The 26,419-nt window shown below is 41.3% G+C and overlaps 1 protein-coding gene across 1 annotated transcript in view; it reads left to right on the top strand.

Moving 5' to 3' along the window:
- Positions 1-26,419, top strand: part of atrnl1a (attractin-like 1a) — a 239,981-nt gene that overhangs the window by 75,113 nt on the left and 138,449 nt on the right. The window contains exons 18-20 of the mRNA XM_070840582.1: positions 6,101-6,349; positions 7,907-8,044; positions 21,762-21,855. Of these exons, the coding sequence (XP_070696683.1) occupies positions 6,101-6,349; positions 7,907-8,044; positions 21,762-21,855 (481 nt within the window). The remainder of the gene's footprint in view (positions 1-6,100; positions 6,350-7,906; positions 8,045-21,761; positions 21,856-26,419) is intronic.

Genomic DNA, 26,419 nt, shown 5'->3' with positions numbered 1-26,419 from the left:
GAGAAGGCAGCTTATGGCTCTCGCACTTGATGTATTATGTATAGGGGCTCACAGATCTGCATGCAACCGGCTTCAGCGACGCTAACTGTCAAGTACTGTAGAAGCAAATGGGTTACACAATATGAAGTCAGACGATACATACTGTCCAGGGACACCGAATGTCAGATCCACTGTGATGAACAGAATGTGGCACTCAGACGATCGTGCTGAGAGAATTTTTGATAAGATGAAATCTCCACCAGCAGGAACAAGCAATCCTTTTTCTCTGCTGCGACGAGATGGCCTAGGTTCCTCAGAACATTTGTCATCCATTGTGTTTTAGGTATCCTCTGGGTTATTACTGACAAGACAACTAATATCCGTATTTCAATAGAACCATATATTTTGGGAAGGTTTTTGGAAAGGAACACAAAGCAGAGTAGAAATCTGCACTCTTTTTGTTCACATCACATGAAGCATGCCGTGGATGTTTGCTATACAGCAGCCAGCGGCGGAGAAATGTTGTGCTTAATGTTACTTGTTGACAGAACTTTAAAGGCATTAAGGCTGCGAGTCTCCAAGTGACGACAGCAACTGAAAGTTTTGGGCGACTGATGTGTTGTGGCGCCGGCTGAGATGCAAAACGCGTGTCCTCTTGGATTTGACCTAGTTACTTCATTTGTGTTCATTCTCATTCACACGAAGTTGATAAAAAACACACAGATATGGTTTCGCCTGATTTTTGTCCAAAAGGTATTATTAAAATTGAGTTGATCCGTATATCCTTGATACTCATTTTTCATATTTTAAAAAGGTTGCTGTACTTTGTCTTAAGCCATGCTAGCAGCAGGGCTCTTGGGATGGCAACCACTTCAGAGTGAAATATTTTGGCAATTATTGGATGGATCGCCAGGAAATCTTGTGCGGACATTTATTGCTCACAAAGGATGAATCATAACTACTTAAAAGATAACTCCATTATTTTAAAACCTGGGCTATATTTTTTAACATATTTTTTGGTTCATAGCAATCTCACCTTGCAGAAGACAAGAGTGGCTGGACTACTGCTGCCACAGTCGCTGTCGGTCACTTAGTTTGCGATGGAAAGCAACACAAAAGCACCAACCAACTACCTGACCGAGACAAGGGTAAACCAGCAACTCTCATGAACAGTGAATGTTTCTTTCACTGGAGTCTTGTGACTTTGAACTGAGGGATTTGCACGGATTGACACTGATCGATTGAATGAGCTGCCTTAACATGAATTGTCATGTTTTGTTCAGACAAACAAGGTCTGCAGCAGATGACTTTCACATTTATGTGTTGAATTTTTGCTCTCCTTATTAAGTTCATCTTTTTTTTTTAACAGCAACTGCCTCACAAATCAAGCAGAATTCCCTTTTGTGCACGTGTTGAATTTACCAGCCGTAACTCATAATTTGATTGCAGCAAAGTACAATAAATGTAAATTAAATTACAGTTATGCCTCTTCGCTCACCCGGTCGTCAGTGCAGGAGAGTGTTTACTTTGCCGCTGAGCTGTGTACACAAACACAGAGTGAAGACAGAATAATCACCCCCTTTTTTTTTTGCAAGATATGAGAGGAACACTAACATTTAAGCAGTTTGAAGTGCATAAATCAGTGTCCTGTTTATATATTCTATCCACAAAGGAAACACTAGTCTCTACTCAGTTTGTCAACAGTTTCATCTTTGGATCTTGATTAGATCACGTGTTCGGTTTTTAATCGTGAAACATGTTTTCCAACCTCATGGGAAATACAGGCACCATCCAAAAGGCCATTTCCCCTACAAATAGCCTGCAGCCAATGTCATGTAATAGCACGGGGTACAGCTAAATCTTGGGCGCTGTTAAGTAAAACTAAAGCCATGGGAACCTTGCAGGCGCTTACTTGAATGCAACTCTTTTCTCTCTCATCCTCATCTACCCACAAGAAGTCCGCAAAACTACACGAGGCAATAACCCTTCTTAATTCTTTCCATGTGGAACACAGATGAGGCCAGATAGCTGGAAATCCTATTAAAAATAGAAAGGCTCAGGCATAGTGAACATAGCAGGTAAATTATATTATCTACACCGCAGTTACGCAAGTCGACATCTAAGGACTTAACATTTTCTGTCTATGCAGGAATTTGTTTTCCCCCGCAGTCTCTCACTTCTGTATGAGCTGCTTTTACTTGCGTCATCACCGCCATGGCATTGAGGCTAATGCCTGAAATATTTGATCCATTAGCTGCCACTGATTTTGACAAGTTTCACAAATGAGCGCACCTCGCAATGTGTGTTTAGGGAGGCAGTCAGTCTGTGGAGATTAACTCGGAATATATTTTAAGGCATGAGAGAAATCATGTTGCAGTCTCTCTGTCCTGAATGTTCTAATCTACACGCATTCCCTTATCGCTGATAGAAGTTCCTCTAAAATTAATTTGCTTTTTTTGAATTTTTATCTTTGAGCATTTTGCATGGCTTTTATGAAGCAGGCCTTCGTTTGTTATGTAGTAACTGCTTTGCAGCGCCAGACCACATCTTTTTATGAGATTTAAGTCCACTAATTGAGCATGACCACGTGTGTGTTTAGATGATTACATAACCTTGAGGCCAACTCTTGAAACGCCACATATTGTATATGACTGTTTAAACAGGTTTCTAAAGATTACTAACTAGAAAAAAAAGCCAGTTCTGAAGAAATGGAATTGTATTTGCAGAAGTAGGTTGCATCTGTAACACAATTTTTGTCTGTCTGGCGTCCTCCCACAATCCAGCGACATGCAGGTTAGGTTAATTGGTGACTCTAAATTGCCCTTGAGTGGTTGTCTGTCTCTTTGTGTTGGCCCTGCGGTTGGCTGGCGACCTGTCCAGGGTGTACCTCGCCTCAGCTGGGATTGGCTCCAGCTCCCCCCCCTGACCCTGATGGATAAACAGTATAGATAATGGATGGATGGAAGTGAAGATAGGATGAAATTTGTCAGAGGAGTGTTGACTATATCCGTCTTGCAAGGCATCCAATATCCAATAAAGTTAATGGTATAGTGAAATGCAGAGTTACTGGACATCAAATATACTCAAATATATCCAGAACTGACTTTGATTTAAACTTATTGAGAAATGCAACTTTTTTTTTTTCCTAAAAGCAATTTTTCACAGTGTGAAAATAAATAGCAACCGAAGACCAATGACACACTAGTGCAGAGTTAAGTGTCCGAGCAGGTGTAGAAGTGGTTCATGCTAATGTGAGGGGGGAGACCTCTGTGCCTATTGAGCACTGCTTAATCATTATGAGTGAAGCACAAATTGGCACTGTGAGTCTAATAACCTGACCTGGTGGGACACAAAATGGCTGCCTCAAAATGGTTGCAAATGGATCGACTAAATCAAAGAGAAGCCAAGAATTTAGTTGTATTAAAATGTTAAGGTTTGGTGCATGAAAAGTGTGGGTTTACAAAGTTATATTTTAAATGAATAAACAGGCCTGGCATATTTATTGGAAATTATAGTCAGCTCTTGGGTGTGTAAATATGTGTTTTTCTGCCAAAGGATTCCCCACTGTGTCGCAGATTAGGGATATTCCGCTAGACTGCCTGTCTTTGAACTGTTGACTATAGCGGAGATCGAGTGAGTTGTCGGAGGAGAAGTGAAAGGAGAGATGAAATAAGGGGAGGTGAAAGTTAAAAACTGGGAGGGAAGAGCACAGTAGGGGAAAGATGAAGAACGAGCAGCAAAGTTCCATCCTGTGGGATTTCATTTTTGCCTTAAGTGTTTTAAAGCAATCCAGACAAAAATCAAATTACATCAAAATGACAGGAAATGAAGGAGGAGAGGGTATAGTGGTGAAGAAAGCAGCGGTGAATGAGCACAAGACGGGAGGACGGCTTAGTGACTAGAAATAGAAAAAAAAAAAAAAATGCAAAAGAGGAGGATAAAAATGTGGCAGAGATGAGATAAAGAGTGAATCTGAGAAAGGGATGGCAGAAGTTTGTAATTATAAAAAGCGAGAGAACAAATGAATCAGCATCGCTACAGTTGAATAATGCAACGGGAGAGCTTGCAAACACACATGCAGAGGACAGGGGGTGTATTTCAAGCAGAGCTAGCTCGCAGGGACACAGAGAGGAAGAGATACAGGTTCAGCTAGAACATCTGTGGCTTATGGAAATGGCTCGTGTTCAAAAGGGAAACAACTTCTAGTGAAAATGCTAATTTTTCTTGACGTTGCATAAGAAAAAAACACCTCGGATAACTTCTCTCAACCTTTTGGTTTTTTGTGTACACGCTAAGATACCTCCCGAGTCTTACCTTTCTCTGAGAGTGCATTCACACCCTCGCTTTGTAGACTAAAATTTATTATGACAGGAAGACGAGTTGACGTTGAGAATGCAAGCAAAACAAGACTGAAAGGTTCAGAACGAGCTGTAAAGTTAACTTTGGAAGGCTACAATCTCCAGAAAAACACTTGATTTCTTATTCTTGTCACCTATCACCTATTCTCTGCTGCCTTCAGTGAACAAAAAACCTCTATCAGAGAACATAAAAAAATGTGTCATTTTTAATTTGCACCAGTAAAGTGTTTTTGAATGTCACATCCACTAGATGAATACAAATGCTTTTCTCAACTCCTGGAACGGAGTGGGGAAAAGAAAAAGTCAATTTCTTTATAAATGTTGGGGGTCAAAGAAAAGGTGGAAACTAAAGACGCAGCATTTATGAGAGGAGGTAGATGTGATCACTGAAGACGTTTGTCGTGTTTGTGCTTCGTTTTAAGCTGTTTTAACTACACTACAGCGGGAAAGACAGACTGTAGTCACAAGTGTGCCTTAAAAACACTTTGCTGTCAAACCAAATGTGCATTGAGAACATCTTCCACTTCCACAGTGGAACAACACAGACATGGCTCCTGTTTAAATGTATGTGCATAGATATAGTAGCACTAAAAATGGGTCTGAGCATTGAAATTCATTATTCAGACCAATTTGTCACACTTGAGTTTAAAACATTGAGAACATCTACTTTAGTAAAGTACATATTGCAATAATATGTATGTCAGTAAAGTTCTGTGACGAATTTAAGACACAATGAAATGGAGTATGGAAAATTTAAACTTTCTGGAAAATAGTGACTCTAGTGGAGAACTCAGCGTGGACATAAAACGGTGTAGAGGACAGCTATCACACATTTTTAAGTACAGTAGTCCCTCGCTATAACGCAGTTCACCTTTCGCGGCCTCGCTGTTTCGCGGATTTTTTTTAGTGCAATTTTGCATGCTTTTTTTTTTACAGTGTATGAACGCGCATTGTGTTCTGCGTCCTGATTGGCTAAGGGACTGTAGACCGATGTCAATCAATCTCTGTGCCGTGTCTCTGTACAGTACAGGATGCGTTCGGCTTGCCAAATTTACAGAAATGTTCAATCGCTAGCAGTGTGACTTTTAAGTGCTGCCTGTTTGCAAGACAAACAAACAAGAGATAAATGTGAGAAAATGTTAATGCCTGTCTGAGAAAAGTGTATAAACTGTATGGTGAGGGGTTTTACAGCCTTAAAATATATATAGTAATTGTAAAAAATAAAGCTGACTACTTCGCGGATTTCGCCTATTGCGGGTTATTTTTAGAACGTAACCCCCGCAGTAAACGAGGGACCACTGTAGTCGCACCTTTTTGTCCCTCCTGTCAAATATTAACATATAATATATTGTCTGTGAGTAACTGACATTCAGTTGTTTTATGTGTAAGAATGATTGCTCACCGGTCATGTCTTCCCCCCCCCCCCAATATGCTTTCAACAGGAATTAAACCATTGTAAGGGTCTAGTGGAGCTCATGTGAATAAGTTATTGCTTCACATGAGTTTGGTCGTGTGTGACACGTGACTGTGGTGAATGCACCAACAAATAATGATGTCCTGTTGATTAGGATGTCAGATGAGATACGTGTTGTTTTGTTCCTTAGTAGGATAGAAAAGGTATTGAATTGAATTGAATTGAATTGAAATGAATCCTGTAGTATAATAACGAAATGTTTTTTTTTTTATTTCCATATGTGAAAGAAAACCGAAATCTGACACACTTTTCCTCACTTGTCACAAACTATGTTTTGTCTCTTCTACAGCCCAGAACTGTTCAGGTCTGAGGACGTGTGCTGACTGTTTGGAGAGGGCCGAGTGCGGTTGGTGTGGTGATCCTACTAACACCGGCAAGGGTGTTTGCATGGAGGGCTCCTACCGAGGCCCCCTGAAGCCTGCGAGCGCCAGGGCAGGCCCCCGAGACCGAGACAGGCTGCGCGACAGGGACATGGTGCTGGATCAGAGTCTGTGTTCGTCTGATAGAGGCTACAACTGGGCCTTCATCCAGTGCCCCTGTGAGTGGGAACCACTGGAACAGAACACACAGTCATTTATTGGCCACATTCAAGGGAAGGTCTCATGCTGTTAACATTTGGCACTCTGTGATAGAGTCACTCAGTTGACATGAAAAGAATAGCACCCTCTGTCTGTAGCGTTCTGTCTGCGGCCAGAACTCAAGTAGGAAAACGAGGATCTTACAGAGGCCCTGAGAACTCAATAACTGTGATAACATCATGAGTCACAAAGTGTGGTCATAACGTGTGTGTCTAAGCCTTGTTCAGTACAAGTGTCCTCTGGGAACACTTCCATTACAGTTTTCAGTGTTTTGTGTATGTTTTTGAGAAGCTACTTTGTGAAAATCAAGATGGAGACGCCCATAAGGCCAAACTTGAGGCTTCAAAAAGGCGGTCCACAAACCAATGGGTGACATCATGGTGGATAACGTTCACTTCTTATATATTATCTATGGTTACTTGTTACACAGGGACAAGAACTGCTTCTTGTGTCCTTGGCTGTATTCGAAACCGCCTACTACATGCTACCAAAAAAAGCACTATGCTGTATGTACTCCAGTTCACACTTTACTATATAGTAAAATACAATTATATGACAACTCTAGCTTACTGTATTAGTATTTAAAACTGTAATTATAAATATATGACCGCTATATATACTTTAATATACATTGCAAATATTACAATTAAATTAGAACAATTATTGATTGATAAAAAAACAAATAACCATGTATTCATATTGATTAGACAGTATATTGATATCGAGGAGCGACATTTCAACCATTCCGAACTACAGGGGATATTTATGAGCTCTACAGCTCCATAAACTTCCATTACATTGGAAATCGTCACTCCAGGGGCAAGATTCCAGTGTAGCTGCAGGTGGCAACATTATCTAAATGTGATTAAGCGATCCATGCACAGTCAGTGACAGGTAGAGCTGAGCTAACTGACCACTAGCTTGTAAAATACAGTGGCTGTATGCAGTGAATTCCAAGCTTGCTAACCTCTATATGACGAATCACATTAGTAAGCCAGGCTAGCAGCTTAGGAAGCAGCCTGACAAACGTCATAACCTTTTCAGCCTTGTAGATCGAAGATGAGTGAATAGCTTGGATAGCTTTTTTTCTCACCTCAGATTTCTTCAGAAACAGACTTTGCAGGACTGCTGAGGTGAAATTAATGAAAATGTATGTAGCTTTCTGAACCGTCTCTGTTCGTACAATGGTAAGCATGGTAGACTGGTCCGGTGCATACTGGAGATCCGGGTATCTTTGGCATACTGCAGACTTTGTTTGCATATGGCACACTACACTTTGGACAAATCAGTCTGTACTGCTAGAATAACAGCCCTTGTCTTTTGCTTACAAGCACCCCCATAACCTGAGTTATACTTGCAAGGCCAGACTAAATATTAGAACTGACACCGCTTGCAACAAAAAACTTGTAATCTTCATGACCGTAGGATTTATTGCAGTAGTTTTAGGTAGGTTTACCTAATGGTACACAACCGAGTGTAGAATTTACTTTGTGTGTTTTTGTATCATGTCTTCCCAGCTTGTCAGTGTAATGGTCACAGTAGGTGTGTGAACGGCAGTGTGTGCGAGCACTGTGGGAACCTGACCGCAGGGACGCACTGCCAGAGCTGCATGCCCGGTTACTATGGCGACCCCATCAACGGAGGGAAGTGCAATGGTAAGTGCAAAGGTTACAGGGCTTTAGCCTGTGTTTATATTTGATGTCAACATCTGCATCGAGCATTTTTGTCTGCTATTTGAGACCCATCTTGGAAACAAGTGAAAGTCTTTCAGTGCGTTCTAAATATTCTAATCTCTTTCAAATCACATTACCTGGTTGTAAACAAGCGGATTTCTTTGGGAAACATATTTGCTCTAAACGAATGAAGCTTTTCGTGCTCAATTATAGACAGAAATAATAAAACATAGAGTTTTTTTCCAGCATGTTCTGGAGGAAATCTCCCTTTATGTCGCCTTCAGAGCATCTTGCTCTGAATCGCTTTTATAGAAACAATGAGCCGTTCATTACAAACAAGACAAATAAAACTGTCCACACCAGCAGTCTACAACACTGTGATGGACACAAACAACCTGATGGGGGCAGTGTTTAAAAGCTGTGGGTGAGGGCCGTGGTTTCTGTTGAGCTCGTGTTCACCACCGGAGCATTGAAAGGGGAACTACACGAGCAGTTTGGACAGGATATAGTGATCCGCACGCATTGAGCACCAGCAGCTTATCTAAGCCTCTATACTTCCATTTCTTGTTGTTTCTAGTAAACCACAGAAAGGTTTGATTTAAGGAAAGACGGTGCTGATGTAGGCAAACACTCACATGGATGCACACATGCTTTACGCGCATCCATATTTCTCTGCTTGGATCCCGTCTGTCAGCAGTTTTGTCCGTGCTTTGTTTCGCCTCATATGGAAGTAATCATGGCAAATCCCTGAGCTGAAATTGTTAACAACAGATTATGTGTGCAGAGTTAGATGATAGAGAGCAGAAGCCACAGGAAAATGGGTGTGTGCATGTGCTTTGAAGGCTCAGGGGGGCTGGGTTTGGGAAGGTGTATGATATGGGCCTAGATGGGAGAAAACATCAGAGATGGCAGAGTGTAATGAATGAATGAGTGACTGCTGGAGAGTGGGGCAGGGTGGAGTGAGAGGAAGGTGCAGTAACATCAGTCTCGCCGTGACAGATGTGCATTTTGGCTCGGCGGCGGCATGACATTAAATCGCTCTTAATCATTTTCTTATTTCCTGAGTTGACTGGTGTCTCCGTCCCTGGCGGCTTTCCGCAGCGAGCGCAGCGCTGACAGATGCACGCCTCTTGTCGCCTCCGTACAGGACAGCCTCTGATGCACTTTCTCTTCTACTTTGGCTTTCCTTGCAATATTTTTCTTCTCACTCCATCCTCTGTCTCTGTGTGTTTTTGCCTTTTTTTTTTCTTATGCTCTCTTTAACATCCACTGAACACTTTTTTTCCTGCTGTTTCTCTCCCCCACATGTTCCATTCTTTTATGCCTCCTTTCCTTTTATGGTCCATTCCATATTTGTTCCATCTCTTGCTCTTCTTTCATCTATTCTCTTCTTTCTCTCTTCTCTTCTCTTTTTTTTTCATGTCATGTGCTTTTCTGTGTTCACATTGCCCCTTCTCATCATCTTTTCTGTCATTATATTCCCTTCTTCTTTTGCTTTCTCCACCCTCCTCTTCTTTACATCCTGCTTTTCCTGTCTTTTGCATTGCTTTTCTCCTCTCCTCTCCACTTGTTTCCTTTCCTTTTCTCTTTTCTCATTCAATCTCTTTTCATCTCATATTGTCTCCTCTCGTCTTCTCTCTTTTCCTGTTCTGCCTTCTTTGCCTTTTTTTTTGTCTACTGCCCTTTGCTCTTATGAACTTCTTTTAGACTGGACTCTCTTACCCCCTTCTCTCTTACAGTTCAACATAACTCTCTGTCTTAAATTCCCCTCCACTGTTCATCCTTCCATCAATCCATTCACCCTTCTGTCTATCGCCATCTCTCTCCATCTCTCTTTATTAAAAGGACCACTAGATTTACCTTGGGCTAAACTGCTGGCAGGCAATGATGTGAGGCCGATTAGAAGACTGAATGACAGAGAGACCGCTTCGTCCCTCCCAGGGAGGGGAAAAGGCCTCGGCTCATGGGGCTGTAAAGGATGGCAGGGTGAGAGAGGGAGTAGGGGAGGCAAAGAGGGAGGCTGAGTTACAGAGGAGGAAACAATGACAAAGACAAGCAGACAGAAGAGATAAAACCATGTGGTGAGATATACAAGGTTAATATCGGTGGAAAAGGACAGTTGCCCTTGGATAGAGAGAAGATGAAGGAATAGAGGAGGAGATGGAGGGATAAGTAGAGAGGAAGAGATGGAGGACAGACAGAGGAGAGTGGAGTCTGTCCGTTCCCCTGTTCCTGTGACAGATGATTAACTAACCTTGTCAAATATGGATGGTGTGTGTGTGTGTGTGTGTGTGTGTGTGTGTGTGTGTGCGCGTGCGCGTGTGCAGGACATTAGTGCCCTTTTTCTCCGACTGTACCGCTCACCTTGTCCTGCGTACATACAAAATCAGACAAACTCACCCCAGCCCTCAGAGCTGCAGCTGACAACATGTTGGATGTCTGTTTAGACTTTTAGTCCCTCAGAGGAGAACATGGTATTTTAGAGGATGACAGGAAACCTGCGTGTATTTATGTACATCCTGGGAGTTTGTGTTCTGTTGATTTTGTATCTCACTTTTATTACAGTGCAGAGACAGACTGATATGTTCTAATAACACATTTAAAAAAAAAAAAAAGTGTAAAGTGTACTTGCTTGCTTTACAGATAGAACATCCACACCTGGAAGTGGTTCAACCACAGTTGTGTGTGGGGTTGTGGTTTGCTTAATGGTACTTTAACAGTAGTGCTTGAGGATAAGGAGAGAGTTATAGTGGATTTATGTCTTTGTCACGGTGTTACGGAGGCTGTGAGCTGAGGCTAAAGCTATGAGCTCCTCTAAAGTGTAGCTCCTCAAAAATGTCATGGGGCAAAGTAGATGCCACATGGATTTGCATTTTTCACTGTGTTCTGACATTCCAAGGACAATGAAATTAAAAAGAATCTATAAAATATATACGAAAATTTTTTTTCAGATTTCAGCAGAGATTGTTGATAGTGAAGGAAGTTTAGGGCCGATTAAAAAAAAAAATGAATCAATAATTCTCATTTTCAGTAAAGTCAAGACAAAGTCATATTTTGTGATTTAAAGAAACCATTTCCACTGCAAACCTGCTCATCATCACTCTATATCAGAAATTTGAAAAAAAAAAAAACCCTGTGACCCATGCGATTATTGCCAGCATTTGGTAGTAGCCACGTTTCTGAAATATTGTGTAAATGGAAAACCCAATTTCCGTTATGAGTTGAAAGGAAAAGAAAGCTAGTTAACATGTGATGAATTTGCTGGACTAAACCAGATTACTTGGTGAGCTACTAAAGAGCACATTTGTTTGGATCGGGTGGTAGGGGTAATGATGAATTAGCTGGGTTTTGAAATAATCAGAATGTTGCAGTACACGCATATGTTATCTCTTTCCTGATGATCGCATTAAAAACCTGTGCTAGTGCTCACGTTCGGTCGAGGCGTCACCAGCCGCAGAAAGGCCACTACTGTGCTCTCCTGCTTCCTTCTGAATTGTCTTGCAGGCAAATCTTCACCTTGTATTATTTCTTCTTGTGCTTGTTATCTTTTGCTACCCAGTGCTTCAGCATATAATGCTCCTCTGCCATCGGCACCTCATGCTGAACAGTTTTATTGCTTCCATAAATTTTGCATGATTCACATCAGGAGCTCCCCGTCTCCATCTTGCTCTGATACTCTCTCTCTCTGCACTGCCTCACTTGCTGTCTCTGTCTCCGAAGTCTTTCAGTCATGCTGGTGATGTGACGCATAGAAGCACTGCACAAGTCAAATGTTACCACTTCATAATTTCCCACAGGTTCAGCTCAGTTCAGTGCTGGTTGTATAGATACTTGTTTTCATTTGGACACTCTAGTTTTACATTGACGTAAAGACTGATAGCTACTTACTTAAATACAAAGTTTGCCTGCTACAAACAGTGGCTGACATAATAGATGATTCTATATAATTTTACAATAAAAGGGCAACCACTGCTTAAGTACTGTAGGTAAGTACAAATTTGAGATACTTGTACTTTACTTGAGTATTTGTATTTTCTGCTTCCTTATACTTCTGCTCCACTGTATTAACCTGACAGCTTTAGTTACTCTGAATTAGATTAACAATACAATAGTATACAGAAATATGAATATTTGTAATAGGTAAATTATATTATTATATCACTAAGTATGTATTCATCACCAGGGGAGCTCCACCTTAGCCAGATTGCAAGATTGTTGTAACACTGCAAAATCTCATCAGGAGGAGGTCATGGTGGCGTCCCACAACAAATACTGGTGTTTGCTTTAAATGTAATGAGGAAATATAGTCAATAAACATATCTGGCAAGTAGAAAACATAGTTGATGCTGACCTTATCAGTTAAATGTTCACTGACATTGTATTTAATTCGTTTTTAGCCGAAATATTTGACCGTCCAATGCAGTTGGAAAAACAACATATCTGATCACAAGACATCACTTATCAGGAAAATGTAAAAATATGTAGTTTTTAACATTGGAACAAATGACAGAAGCTGGTTTTTTTTTTTGGTGAGGGTGGTTCGTGTTTTGTCCTCCCCTCCATGTCCCTTCTCTCTCTCTCTCTCTCTCTCTCTCTCTCTCTCTCTCTCTCTCTCTCTCTCTCTCTCTCTCTCTCTCTCTCTCTCTCTCTCTCTCTCTCTCTGTCTTGTGTCTCTCATTTGGAGGTTTTTGCTGTGCAGCCTCCAAGCAGGGTGCACCAGCAGGAGTTCTTTGTAAATCTGTGTTCAGTGCAGGAGCTATAGAGATGTTGAGTGCTGTGTCTGTAAGAAACTGGCAACCCAGCAGCATCAACTAGAGACAGACAGGACAGCAGGATAGTGCTCGTGTGTGTGTGTGTATGTGTGTGTGTGTGCGATCGTGTGCCTACGTCTTTGTGTAGTTATGAAGTTGTGAAGACATCACTGCTTTGTGAGGACAACTTCAAAGGGCAATTTGAGGGTTAAGACTCGGCTTTAAGGTACAGGTTAGAATAAGGTTAAGATTAGGGTTTAGCATTTAGTTGTGTTGTTAAGGTTATGTAACGGGCTGGGGAACGCGTTCATTCGTGTCCTCACAACTATAGAAAAACAAGAATGTGTGTGTTTTTGATGGATCAGACAGAGCCAGCTGTTGTTGAGCTTTAGCAGCAGTAGAGTAGCAGAAGAGGGATGTTGCCTGCAGAGTTGCTCCATTCAGCCTTCTCTGTGGAGGAACTGCCAAATCTACTCTCACCTGCTGTTTTAAGTGTATCCGAGTGTGTGTTTGTGTGTGTGCGCGCATCCTTATTTGTGCTTTTAAACATACTTGTGTATGTTTACCTGTGGAGCCTCGTGGCTGAATTGCAAACTACCCAGCATTCTCAGCGATATCCAGTCATCTTCCCTCTGGCGTCTGACTGGTCAACGTACGAACACATACACAAACCAAAAGACACACGCGTGCAAAACCCACACAAATACAAACACTTTTGTAGGTATGATTTCAAACTTCAAACTGCTTTTGAATCCTTTTTGATCTCCAGTCAGCGGCTGCTGTGACTCATGTTTCATCTAGAACAACCTGCTTTCTTGAGACTGTGTCCTTCCATTTATGACTTGGAGCTCACGCTGACATTAAAGTGCAACTTGCAGGGTTTTTTTTTTTTTCTGATATTTATACGTCATCTTGTCTGAAAATGACTATTTTAAATGGTAATGCAGGACTTAATATATTTCACAGGACACAAGGGCAGAAATTCGGAGGAGAAAGTGTCCGTTTTTGCTGCTAGCTTTGTGCAGGTGAAGGAAGTGGATTTAAATGCTTCATGTGTCGTTTGTGGTGAGGATTTATTTCCCAGTGATATGATGGAGTTTAGGATGGGACTTTGAAGCCAAGCAGCAGTTTCAGGTTCTGCTGCTGCAGCGGGCGGTGGTCATGGACCCGTCACAGACTCAGTTCAACCTAAACTTGTACTCTGTTTTTTTAACTTTTGCCAACTTCCAAATTGGACAATTTCAGTAATGAGAAGCAACGTGTGAGATGTAGTAACTGTTGTCATGCAGCGATCGCTCTCTCACTCTCTCTCTCTCTCTCTGTGTCCCCACTGTAACGGTAGAGCAAGGTAGAGCATGGTAAAACATAACATAGTTGTGGATTTATATCAGGCGTTATGAGACGCGATACAAGCTGATAGTAGCGCCTCACTGTCCGTAATGGCTAAATCTCAACCCTCCTGGCTGCTGCTCTACAGCCAATGCTGATTTCGTTACAGCCTGACACATGACAGCAAACTTTACAATGTAGTGATGTAGTGAACACAGCGTTAGCTAAAGCCCATAGATGTATATGTAGCGTTATCGATCTATAAGCTAATGCTGATCGCTCACTTTAACTAATAATAGGAGCTCATAACTCCTGCTCAGTTCTCCTCTGGTTCTCCTCACACCACAACTCAGTTCCTCCTCTCTGACAGTTATTCCTTCATCCCTCGTCTGTTCCTGATCTCTTGGACGACTAACAGACTAATTTGTATAAGGCTGTGGTCCGTTATAGTTGTATGAATTGATATTTTCAACCTCCTAAGTTTCAAAACTAGCTTCAGATCCATTTATTTCTGTTGCGCAAATCTACCATCTCTCCCTTATGTTACGTCACTTGACTTGCAGACACGCGCACAAGTAAAATTCTCAGAAGAATGACTCCAGAAGTCACTGTAGGGAATATATAAGTATATTTTAATGAAAATCTAGCTCCTTTATCTTTTTCCTACACATCGATTGGACGTCGTTGGAGTCTCCAACCTGCAAGTTGCTCTTTAAACAGCGTACAGTTAACATAAGTAGCTCCTCTGCCATCACATAGGACCAGCAGCGGCGCTGAATAAAGTAAAATACTGTATCCTGTGCCGTACTTAGACTAACATGGCATCTTACTCCACACTTGACATGAATGCAACCACTCCACCTCACACGCAGAGAGGCGTATTATAGGGCTCAAAGTGAATTCTACCACGCAAGAGTTTTGTGCAGACCAAAAAATGATGTCACCGGCCAGACAAGGTTGAGTAACACTGCATTAGGTGCTTTCAAATCAAATGAGGAGAGAGATGTGTCGCCACTCTAAACTCGGCATTTAAATTATTGATTATTCAACAAATTATTCAACATATTTGTCTGAAAGATTTCACACAGAACTTGTACAATATTAAACAATGGTTTTGAGTTAGGTCAAGATGACAACCAGAGTGCATTGGTAGATGAAATACTCGACTTGTTACAGCATATTATATGTCCAACACACCTTTCGCAGTAGAGTGGTGTATTTAAACTTCTAGTGAGCTGCTCACTTTTTTCTGCTCCGCCGTGCCTGATACTGCACTGCTCTCCTGAAAACTCAGCTGTAGCTGCTGCTGTTCAAATAGCATTTCGTAAGCCAAACCTCCTGTTTAATAATTAATAGATCTAAACAACTGATGCTGCTGATGCTTAACAATTAAAGGTCGATACTTCACTGATCAGGTTCTAGCAAGTGAAGGGAGCTATATTCAAGGCCTCTTTGCTGTCACGACATGAAAACATTTTTTTCTCTTTGTATGCAAATATATGGCTCAAACTTCTGAGCTCAAGCCCTGCTTCTAGTGTGTGTGTGTGTGTGTGTGTGTGTGTGTGCGTTTTCATATTTTACAGGCGTCTTTCCCTTCATTACTACATGTTTGCCCCCTTTGCCCTCGATCCTTCCTCACTATCCCTTCATTAAACATAGTATAGAGCCCCGTTCTCCCTTATTGAAGCAAACGGCCCTGTCTGTGAAACTGGACAAAGAAAAAGCAGGAGTCAGCTTGAGGTGGAAGGTGACACTGATGATGAAGATTATGAAAAAAAAAAAATATTCATGGAGATGAGCATGTGATTGATCATAGTCTGGGGATACAGTCATGTTCAGTGGCATTCTGAAGAGGTTAAGGTGGTCATATTTTGAAAGAACCATTGGGGAAAAAACTGAATGTCATTTTGTTTTTTATGATTTAGTAGCTTTTTTATTTTATTCTTTTAATGTTATGTGAGTGAAAATTGTGCACCCTGAAGCAGAATAACGGCACCTTAATAGTATTTCACCTTAAATATTGAAAAAGGAATTAAAGTAGTATAACAGTTTAAGACATTGTATTTGTATCAAAAACAAGATTTCATCCCAATACAGTAATAATGTTTGTATCTATATCTGATGATTCTGCTGTTTACAATACCAACGTTCAACTGCTAACAGAGTTCACACCCCTTTTCACACAATAAACGTTAATCTTAAAAGGGTAGTTGTAGTTGCCTGAACCTAACCGGACCTAAGCCATACTGTCATTGCCAAGCTTCAATAAAATGCACTTTAATGTTAAATGTTTCATTGAATGTTATCATTGTTTAATATAATCTACTGTTGGGTTTTTGCAGAATCACCAAACATCAACATCCTGTTTGGAGATTGCGTTGAAAAACTGGGCTGTTGCATTTAGAGGGATAGTAGATAAATATGTCCTGTCAGTAGAAAGCAAAAAGAAGAGAAGAAAGATGCAGTTAATTAGCACCTTGGTGCCAATTTGAGAGCCAGTAATACAGTAAGACTAATATTAGGAAGTGCTGACAGTTATAGGTGTCCCTATAATACAGATGTGCTCACACATGACACAGTCACGGTTACAAGCATATGGGCACACACACACACACACACACACACACACACACACACACACACACACACACACACACATACATTTTCTCGCTGTATGATATTCTGCTGTATGGATGATTTCCATGGAGACGTAATCAACACTTCTCATAGGTGTGAACACGCTGCACTCCTTTCAAGGCAATCTAAGAGGAAATACAGAACTGTTGATGTTAGGACCCGGTAGGGTTGTTGACCCGTAATTAAATAGTTCAGCAAATTCAGGAAAGAAACAAAGAACCATTTTCTGTGGGGAAGGTGGGGAGGAGAGGCAGTTTGCAGTTAAATTTCCTCAACACACATTTTCATCTGTCATTTGTGTGTGCAGAGATTTATGCATGGCCAGATCAGGTGCTCACATACACACTATATTTTATGCGCACAATAAATCTTATGGATGGAGTTTACCCTTAGATTAGAGTTTGTTGAAATATCCACTGAGGGGTATTTAGCAGCCGTAGAGATGCATCCACATGTGGTGTTGGTGGTTCTGGGTTCACTGACTCTGAAGTTCAACTGCACGAAAAAACCCAGATGGATTAAAGTTTAGCCCCACAAGACCTCTTGATTTTTTTTCCCCCCATTAAGTTAGCTTGAGTTTTACACTGCAGCTGTAATAAGACACAGCTGACTGTAGAATCAGATAAGAGGTTCAGCAAGGATTGTTCTCGAAAGCTTTCTCACTGACTTAAGTATTTCCCCATCTCTACCTGCGTCTGTCTGAGTCATACAGACTCACAGACAGACAAACACACAGATACACACACACACACACACACACACACACACAGCCCGGTTTTCACCTACACACACATTCAAACACACGTCTTTTGTATTGTGTGTATACATGCAGAAGCAGCAGGGTGATAAATTGTACTCTCTTCAGGGGGCCTGCACAAGTCATGGAAAATATGATTTATACCAAATCAGCCTTCTTTGCCAAGAGATCAGGTTTCTTTTTATTGAAGCTCATTTCTGTGTTGTCAGCAAGTGTGGTGTGTGATGTGCTTCCTCCCCTGTTCACTTCGTTCATTCATTCATTCATTCATTCAGTCGCCCTTCTTCTTTGTGAATCTCCTGCTTCTTACTCGCCTCACCTCCAATTGGCCTCTCACTTGCAGTTTGAGATCGCTTCCTCTGGACACCTGAATATTATGTCTGCAGGTTGGGGTTTGTGAGAAAACATAGTGAAAACATAGGAAACATAGTGATAGTGATCACTTGTGAGGTCTAGAGGTACTAAAGCTAATATTAATGTTTATATCTTACTGTATTACAGCAAATGAGATAAGTCGTCAAATTGCCCGAGCACTGCTTCACCCAAAACCTTACTGTCTGTTGGTTATAAAGGTGGATTGGTAATAAAGTTTGTAGCTTGCATGTGTTCGTCGCTACGCTACGTTTTAGTGACAAAAAAACTGTGTTTTCAGTGAGTAGTTTGGGAAAGATGGGAATGTCTGAATCAGTGCAGACGAACAGAGAGGGAGAATTATTTATGCTGCATGGTAAAGAGCAAGCAGCAAGCTACAAACGTACAGGCGGTGAATGTGATACTCACCGGTCGAGCATTCCTTTAGAAAGTAACATAAAATTACATAGCCTGTAATCACTGTAGTAGACTTTCCCTCTCCTGCTCATTAGTTTTAACAAGCAGTACCAGTCCTCCCATGAATTAGTTTGTGTATTATGCATCTAGTTTGCACAGAGGCTGCAGTCTGAGCCACCATACAGGCTTCCAGTAATGTATCTGCCCTGTATATATCATGTACAAATGTTCCAGCAGCCACAGTAGAGTCACCTGAAAGTTGATTTACTTTGAATATTGCACTCTTATAACAATGACGGCACACTCAGTTGAAACTCCTCTCTGTGAACTCCATGGTGTAGCATCATGGAACAGCCTGCGGGCCTCGTTTACATTTTGATCAGCAGCTTCTGAGAAAATAAAAGGTGAGAGACGGGGCAGGGAATGTGTCTATGAGGTGTAAGGGTTTCACCGGTAAACATCTGCGCAGAAATAAAGGAATAAATGACATCTAAATCTTACAGACAAGGTAAAACAAGTTATCTACAGTTTGAGGTTGAATTCATTAAAAAAAGAATCTGCATAATTCCAGCGATGAACCAAAACAAATCCATTTGATGATGTTTGCCTCCTCTAAAACTTAACCATGAAAACTCATCAACTGGCAACTGGCATGTACATCGGGCCCATTGACAAACAGTAGTAGCGCTGTGCAGTACAAACATATGGCACAAATTCATGCAGTGTATGTTACAAACTCAGTTCTTGATAAATTTGCAAATATGAACAGAAAACCCCAGTTTCATATTACGGCTCTCCAAAGATAATGGTGACAGAACCCTCTGAGTTAGCTACTAATGCTTGGTAGGGGAGGGGGTTCTTTTCCACATTAACAAAATAAGAGTGGCTTTTTTTGGAATTCATGCGTTAGCTGCAAGTAGTTATGATGCTGGGTGATGCTGTGTTATACTACAGTAACTTTCTTTCTCAACTTCCCAACAGTCACCAGACTCTGCAGAGCAGGACGATGGTCTATACTGGACTACTGTTTAAAGAGAGGAGAAGAGTTAATTCACCTCTCTGTGACAGAATTTATTTGGTTTTACTGTGAGATCTGGAATAACTTTTTTTTTTTTTTTTTTTTTGGTCGCAAAATTACAGCCTCAGAGGTTGTGTTATGTCTGTCTGTTCAAGTGTCTTAATTAAACTGAGAATTTGGCCCGTGAGGTTACAGTTAGATAGTGAAAGCTGAGAGCAAAGAAGTTTCCAAATTGCATCTTGTGTTGAAGCTCTTAGATGATTATGGTATTCAGTCAGCCTCAAAATGAAACAAAAAAAAAAAGTACTAGCAAGTTACCGGCCGCTCTTTAAGCCTTTAACCCAAATTCTTCAGCTCGGGCTCATTCTTTTCCATTTGTCTGTATTGGCTTTTCTCATGTGCCATCGGCTACATCTGTGTGAGTGCATGAACACACATCTCTTCTAGCTGTGTCCTTTGTACGCCTTTGTTGTCTGCCGACTAAATCAATATTGTATGAACAGCAGGGTGACCCGAGCCTGCGCTAACACACCTGTGATTTGTCTATTATCTCAAGCCTAAAAGCCACTTTTTGTTAAAGCTCTGTTATCTCCCAAACCCTTACAGTTCAGTACGCATCTCTGAAAAGGTTTACTTTCTTTGTGACGGGTCAATGTAATTTCAAGTAATAGATTGAAATTGTATTTTGTTATTGTTGCCACCTCGGCTGTCTTTTTTTTTTTCAAGTTGAAGAACGTCAATTCGACTTTCAGCCCGCTGACATTTTAATGCCCCACTGCACAACCTTGTTATTCTGCTGCTGAGGTGTGTGTGCATGTGTGTTTTCAAAAAAAATCTGAATATTTAAAGCAGCGTTTATGTCTGCCTCCTTGTTTTTGTTCCACGAAAGTGATCGAATCAGGCCCTTTTCCCAGGCAGAGGATAGATGAGGCTGTTTTCCTCTCATTACCCGTCGGTGCCTTGGCTTTACCTTGACCTGAGCGCACCACAGTTTTATTACAGGGCCTGTCTCTGTGCCAGTTGGAAAGAATAAGAGCAAAGCACAAAGTCAATTCAGCTTGAGAGGGACACAGCAAAAGAGCAGCCGTGTATGGATGTGAACACATGCACACCATAACACAAGGGTATAGAGAATGTTCTTGTTTGTCTATGCCATTAGTCACTCCATGCAGAAGTGATTTAGTGTCTAAATTACAGGCTTGGCTCCACGTGAATCATTCGGCAACATCATTCTCTGCTTTTACATAACTATCCATATAAAAAAAGATGAGGCTCACCAAAGAAAGGCTCCCATCTATGTTGCTCTAATCAAAAGTCAAACTTAATCATCTAGGATATTGGCTTATGCGATTCCAAAGTTTTGTCTACTTTGACTAAGTAAATTATATCTTATGTGATTATATCTCAAGTCTGATGCTGATAACCAGACACACCAGTAGAATGGCTAAAAATATTAATTTCATCATCAGGGTGGCACTTGTAGCAGCTATAATTGATGATTTCATAATAATGATGTATCAAAAGAAAAAAGTGAAAACTTACAGAGAACGATCAGCTGAATCTGCAGCTGGCATCAGCGGTTTGGACCTTTTGTAGTGAGTTTTACCTCATTGTTTAGCTGTTTGGCCCAAAACTGTACAGTTTTGGTTCACTCTCACTGCTGTCATACCATCAGCCATAGCGGTACCACTACCTGCCCAGCACCAAGCAGCAGACAGACAGACAGACACAGTTAGCAACTAATCAGTGAACATACTGTAGCATTTAGCAACTAAAGAGCCAGATGTTTTCCTCAGAAGTTGTTATAGAGACCAACGAGAGCTAAAAGCTTTAATTTGTCACGTCAATATTGTTTTGAAAATGTGAACCTCTCCATTAAACTGGCACTTAAATTTCTCAAAAAAACTTCTTGGAGGTGGTGAATCTCCACTGGTGACGTTAAGCCCACAAATAATTTATGCCCAAACATTTTCTTCTTACAATTGTTTCAGTTTTGATAGAAAATCCATCACATCGCTGAAGTAATGATGTTTTTTTACGGCTGGATCAGGGAAAGGCATGAAGTTCAGTCAGAACAGGGAAACAAGAGAAAACATTTCTGTCAGGAACTTAACACCTGTTGGTGTAAGTGAAAGCCATGCTCATCATTTTCAATCATTCTTACTCTGCCGTCCTTTGTCTCCTCATTACACTCTGCTTTCTCTACCTTTTTCACTACCTCCCTCCTCTCCTCCACCCCCACACGCTTTTTTTCTTTTTCACCTCCTCCTCCCCCTCTCTTTGTCTGCATACATTCCCTCAGCCGGAGTAGTAATAACCACAATTTTAAAGGACTATTGTGTTTATGTACATTATGGAGATTCTACTAAAAATAAACCTTAACACTCATCTCTTGCTCTCTCCTCCCATTCCCCTTCAACCTTTATCTGTTATTTGCAGCATGCAAGTGCAACAGCCATGCCAACGTGTGCCACGTCAACACAGGGAAGTGCTTCTGTACCACTAAGGGCATCAAGGGAGACCAGTGTCAACTGTGAGTATACTATCATATAACCACAGTCTGAATGAATGCCAACAACACCTGCATCTTGTTGACCTTCAACCATTAGATGATCCAATTAAATGATACTATAGACCAAAGACATGTAGAGGTCAGGACGATAAAGGTCTACTGATCACTGAACCAAATATTTTGGCAATGAACAACATACATCACATTAAGCAAATATGGCAACTCACCCAGAACATGCTAAAGGCATAACACTGAGTGATTGTGAGCTGCCGGTGACATTTACATTTTAGTTGATGTTACATTTTGGGGGAAAAGAAAAACCTAATAGTTTTATAATTTGAGTTTGATTTAGAGAAATAACATTTGAAAGTATAGATTTGGTTGTAATGAAGCTGGAACAATAATGAACACATTTCTTATGTGTGTGTGTGTGTGTGTGTGTGTGTATTGTACACATTTTACAAAAATAGTTGTAGGATTGTCATGCCTACATGATGTAATTCTTTATAATGTGGATTGATTATTTCATATTCTGTTTAATCTGTAACTTTAATCTTAAGTATATACCTTTTTGATTTTACTATTTGACATGTCGAGTGTCACATTCTGTCAAACACACATGCACGTATACACACACACGAGCGTCTTGAATGGTATCTGCTACTGATTAGCTAACCCTTAGCTCAAACTTGACTTTCACCACTTATTACACTGACCTCATCAAAGCCTTTGAGTGATCCCGAACTTTAACGCAGCTGCTGACATTATGACTCAGACTGAGGGCCAGCCAACCTGCCCCTCACCCTCACCTTAAAAGACTCTGTCCACATGTTTACTGTCAGCTGTAACCAGCATGTTACACGTGGTGAGATTCTGCAACATTGGAGATATTAGCAAGAGTAGCTAGATTTTGAAAGTATCCAACCGAAAAAAATCCCACCCCCTCCCTTCTCCCAAGCTTTCCCCCAAAGACACTTTCCCCACAACACATGAACGCACTGCCTGACTAATGTAACTGCTGTACGAGTCCACGACAGTGATGAGAAGACCAGCCACCACTGGGTCCCTCGTTCATTCTGTGCACAACCGCTGACTGACAGCTTCTCTTAGTGTTTCAGCCTAACAAATGAGCTCAGGGGCTGTGCTTCGTGGCAGTCAGCAGTGACTGCTTTAGCTTTGTGGAAGACTCCGGTCATGCGCAATGGGTGCACTTGCAGCAGGTACGTAGGTAGACAGGAGGGCCGGCTGTCGTTTCATTTAGTCCAAGGGAAGTGATTGGATGGGATTATTACTGTCGTGTGACAGCCACAGACATTGGATTTTTGTATTTTCTTGATTGCTGTTGGGCTTGTATGAGAATTTCAGCCAATATTACAATGGTCCTTCTAAAATAAGTCGCAGACCCTGCCAAAAGACACCACTGAACAGAGGGAAAATGTGACTTATGTATGTGTGTTTTATATATATATATTTTTAAAGCTGCTCCAGTCAATTGACCACCATTCGTTATTGGCCCATACTAGTTCTAATTTGTTGGATCAGTGGTCTTTGTAACGGCCGATCAGAAAAGCCGATCAAATGACGCAAAATAGGTCTGATTTGATTGACACGCGGTGCAAAATTTAAAGCTGAGGCCGGCGACTAGAATTACTTAAACTGATTACTACTGATGACTTAAAATAAAACTGTCCTCCTTAACAGAAAAACGGCTAACATGACCATATGTCAGACTGAATAATGAGACGCTGTGGCAGCTCAGTCTGATTATCATGCTGGTAACATATTGGCAAATCTGGAACAATACCCACCTGCAGCTGAGTATGAGTGAATGTTGATTTGGCTGCGCGGCTCCAGTATTCCTGTTCACTTGGCAACGGCGTCGGGTTTTTGAGTGTAATGTTTCTTTTCAGCGCACACCAATAATTCATTATTCTGGTGGAGACTCCACAGAGGCTGGAAGCAGACATGGTGTGTTTGTACGCGATCACTTGTGCATCCCTAAGCCACTGTGCTGCAGTCGCTCTCACCTTCGATTTGCTCTGACACCTCTGTGCCCCCTTTGTCTCTCTCTAAATTTTCTCTCTGTCACAGCGCTGTTTGTTTTGCTTGAGTCACTCCAAAATGGTGTGCCAAGTAGAGGGCCATTTGTTTGTCGTTTTGATTATGAACGAGCAATTTCTCCCCAGGGGCAGAATCTAAGCACCCTCAGGTTACGGCAGGTGTGTGGATGCATATTTGTGAGTGCGAGAGTATATTCTGCACAAAGTCACAAACACTGACAGTCAGAAATAATAGGGACATTTGCTAAAGCAGTGTGTACAGCCTTACTTGTCTGTGTTCATGAATATACTGTCACCATCTCTCATTTGTGTGTCTTTGTCTTTCATCCTCAGTTTTCATTCAGATTAAACAGAAAAGGACTCAATTTCTTCCTCTGTTCATCTTTCCCTCTCTACTCTTTGTCCTTTTGCTCCATCAGTCCCTCGTGATATTCACTATAATGGCATCATCATAATGGCCTGCTTAGATGAAAGAACATACTCTTGGCTTCAGTCCGAGTTGTGACATGACCGTATATTAAACGTGGTTTTCAGTAAGATGATGTAGATGTTTTCATATGATTGAAAATGTAATGTGGAAATGTACTTAATGTAGATATGACCTAGTTATTTTTATTCTTATGTGATGAACCAATATTATGAATCCACAGTAAAAACAAAACAGGCTAGAAGCATTACTTTTCAAGATACCATATATTGAAGTGATATTCAGACTTGATGGCAAAACTGGGGGGTCAGGAAGTCACCAAAGTCATCAAAGATCATCAATAGGGGACAACGAACATTCAAACTCATCTCACCACTCATAATTTCTCATCACCAAAGTGACCAAAGCGCTGGATGGCCCGTCAGCGTCCTCGGGCTGCAGCTTAAACGCGACTCTTTCAGCCAGTCAGACAGGATCATAGAGCTGAAGCCGGTGTACGCTGCGCTTGCAAGCACACGTGAGTTTAAGTGTGAACAGTAACAGCTGTTACGCAGACAGGGAGCTCAGAGCGTGAAGGTGACAGGTCACGATGGCTGGAATATGCTCTGTACCTGAGCTACAGATACTCTGTGAAGTCGCTGTGCTCACCAGATGTTCCCCCGCTGGGCAGTGGTGTTACTGTTTTAATTTACAGCATTCATGAATAATCTATTTAAACCTGCGTTTACTTTTATCTTATTTTTACTGTGTGAGTAAGAGATTGTGTGTGTGTGTTGTCACTTTTCAGAGGTCTCAACTTTATTCCTTCGTGTTTCCATGATTGTTTTACCTCTGGCCTACTCTCCAAATGTAGAGAACTCCACTAATTGACTGCTCGTTTGCACCTTTTACTGTGTGTGTTTGTGCTTCTGAATGTTTTTTACAAGTTCGTAGTTTTCTGTCTCCCAAACTTCCAAAAGCGTTGGACGATTTATACGCCTACAAGAATCTTAACAGTTAAAACATCTTCACATTGATAAAATAAATTACAAAAACACACACAGACACACACACACACACACACAAGCAGGACTAATATCATTGTGACCTTTAATCTCCAATTTGTTTATCTTTGCAAGGGTTTACAGGAACAGCAAGCAGAGCAAAATACTTGTCACTTGTGTGTGTGTGTGTGTGTGTGTGTGTGTGTGTGGGTGTGTTTGTGCTGATGTAGCTGAGTCAGAGTGTGTTTTAAGTGATGAGGCAGTCCGGTCCTGTGTGGCCCTTATCTCGTCCCCATTAGGCTGCTGTAAGCGGCTTAAGTGTCGGTCCCTTTTTTGTCGGAGCTCTGCGTCCAGGACTTTAGTGTCCCCCCAAGAGAGAGAATAGCTCATCCTCCACCCTACTTACCCTCCTGCATGTCTGCTTATCGTCTTCTCTGTGCCTCTTCGTGTTGGTTTTAACATGTCCATATATGTAAAAACCTATATTTGGCCACTGTCAGCCTACCAAAGGTGAGCCGGCTTGCTAACCACATGAATTGCCTTGTTTTTTTTTGCTTTGATAATCTTCATTTTTGATGCATAATTTGGAAAGTGTGTTATTGTTGACAGAACATAAGGAAGAAGTTTAGCACCCTCAGCCTTGGTCTAGGTGACACTGTGCCACACTGGGCAACCAAGAAACCTATGAGAGTGAATGAATCATCAGCGTTGTGATGTAAGAAGGCAGAGTGGAAAAAAGTTCAAGCATCTTCTTTCAGCTCACATCTTCCCTGCTGAAATATTCTCAAACAGCACTGAATCCATATCAGCTATCTCTATCACTAACCAAACCTGATGTCGAGCCTCCTCGGGGGGAAGGGGGGGGAAATATGACTGCAGCTTAAAACAACAAAAAAATGTTTAGTGATTGAAATATCTGATGGATTTATTTATTAAATCATGTTTGGCTCCAGAGATATGACCCTAGGCAATTTATTACATTTATCACAATAAATCGACATGTGCCGGAATAGGCTTAGTCCTCTCTGCGCTCCTTTGTGGCAGTCGGCTGGAAGTGACTCCAAAGCTTTTAAAGTCACAGAGTCCTCTTGAGGTGACGCTGCTCTGTCTCCTGG

Source organism: Pempheris klunzingeri, chromosome 12 (assembly GCF_042242105.1).
Source record: "Pempheris klunzingeri isolate RE-2024b chromosome 12, fPemKlu1.hap1, whole genome shotgun sequence".
Lineage (NCBI taxonomy): Eukaryota > Metazoa > Chordata > Actinopteri > Acropomatiformes > Pempheridae > Pempheris > Pempheris klunzingeri.
The sequence above is the reverse complement of the archived record's forward strand: the minus strand, read 5'-3'. Positions and strand labels throughout refer to the sequence as shown.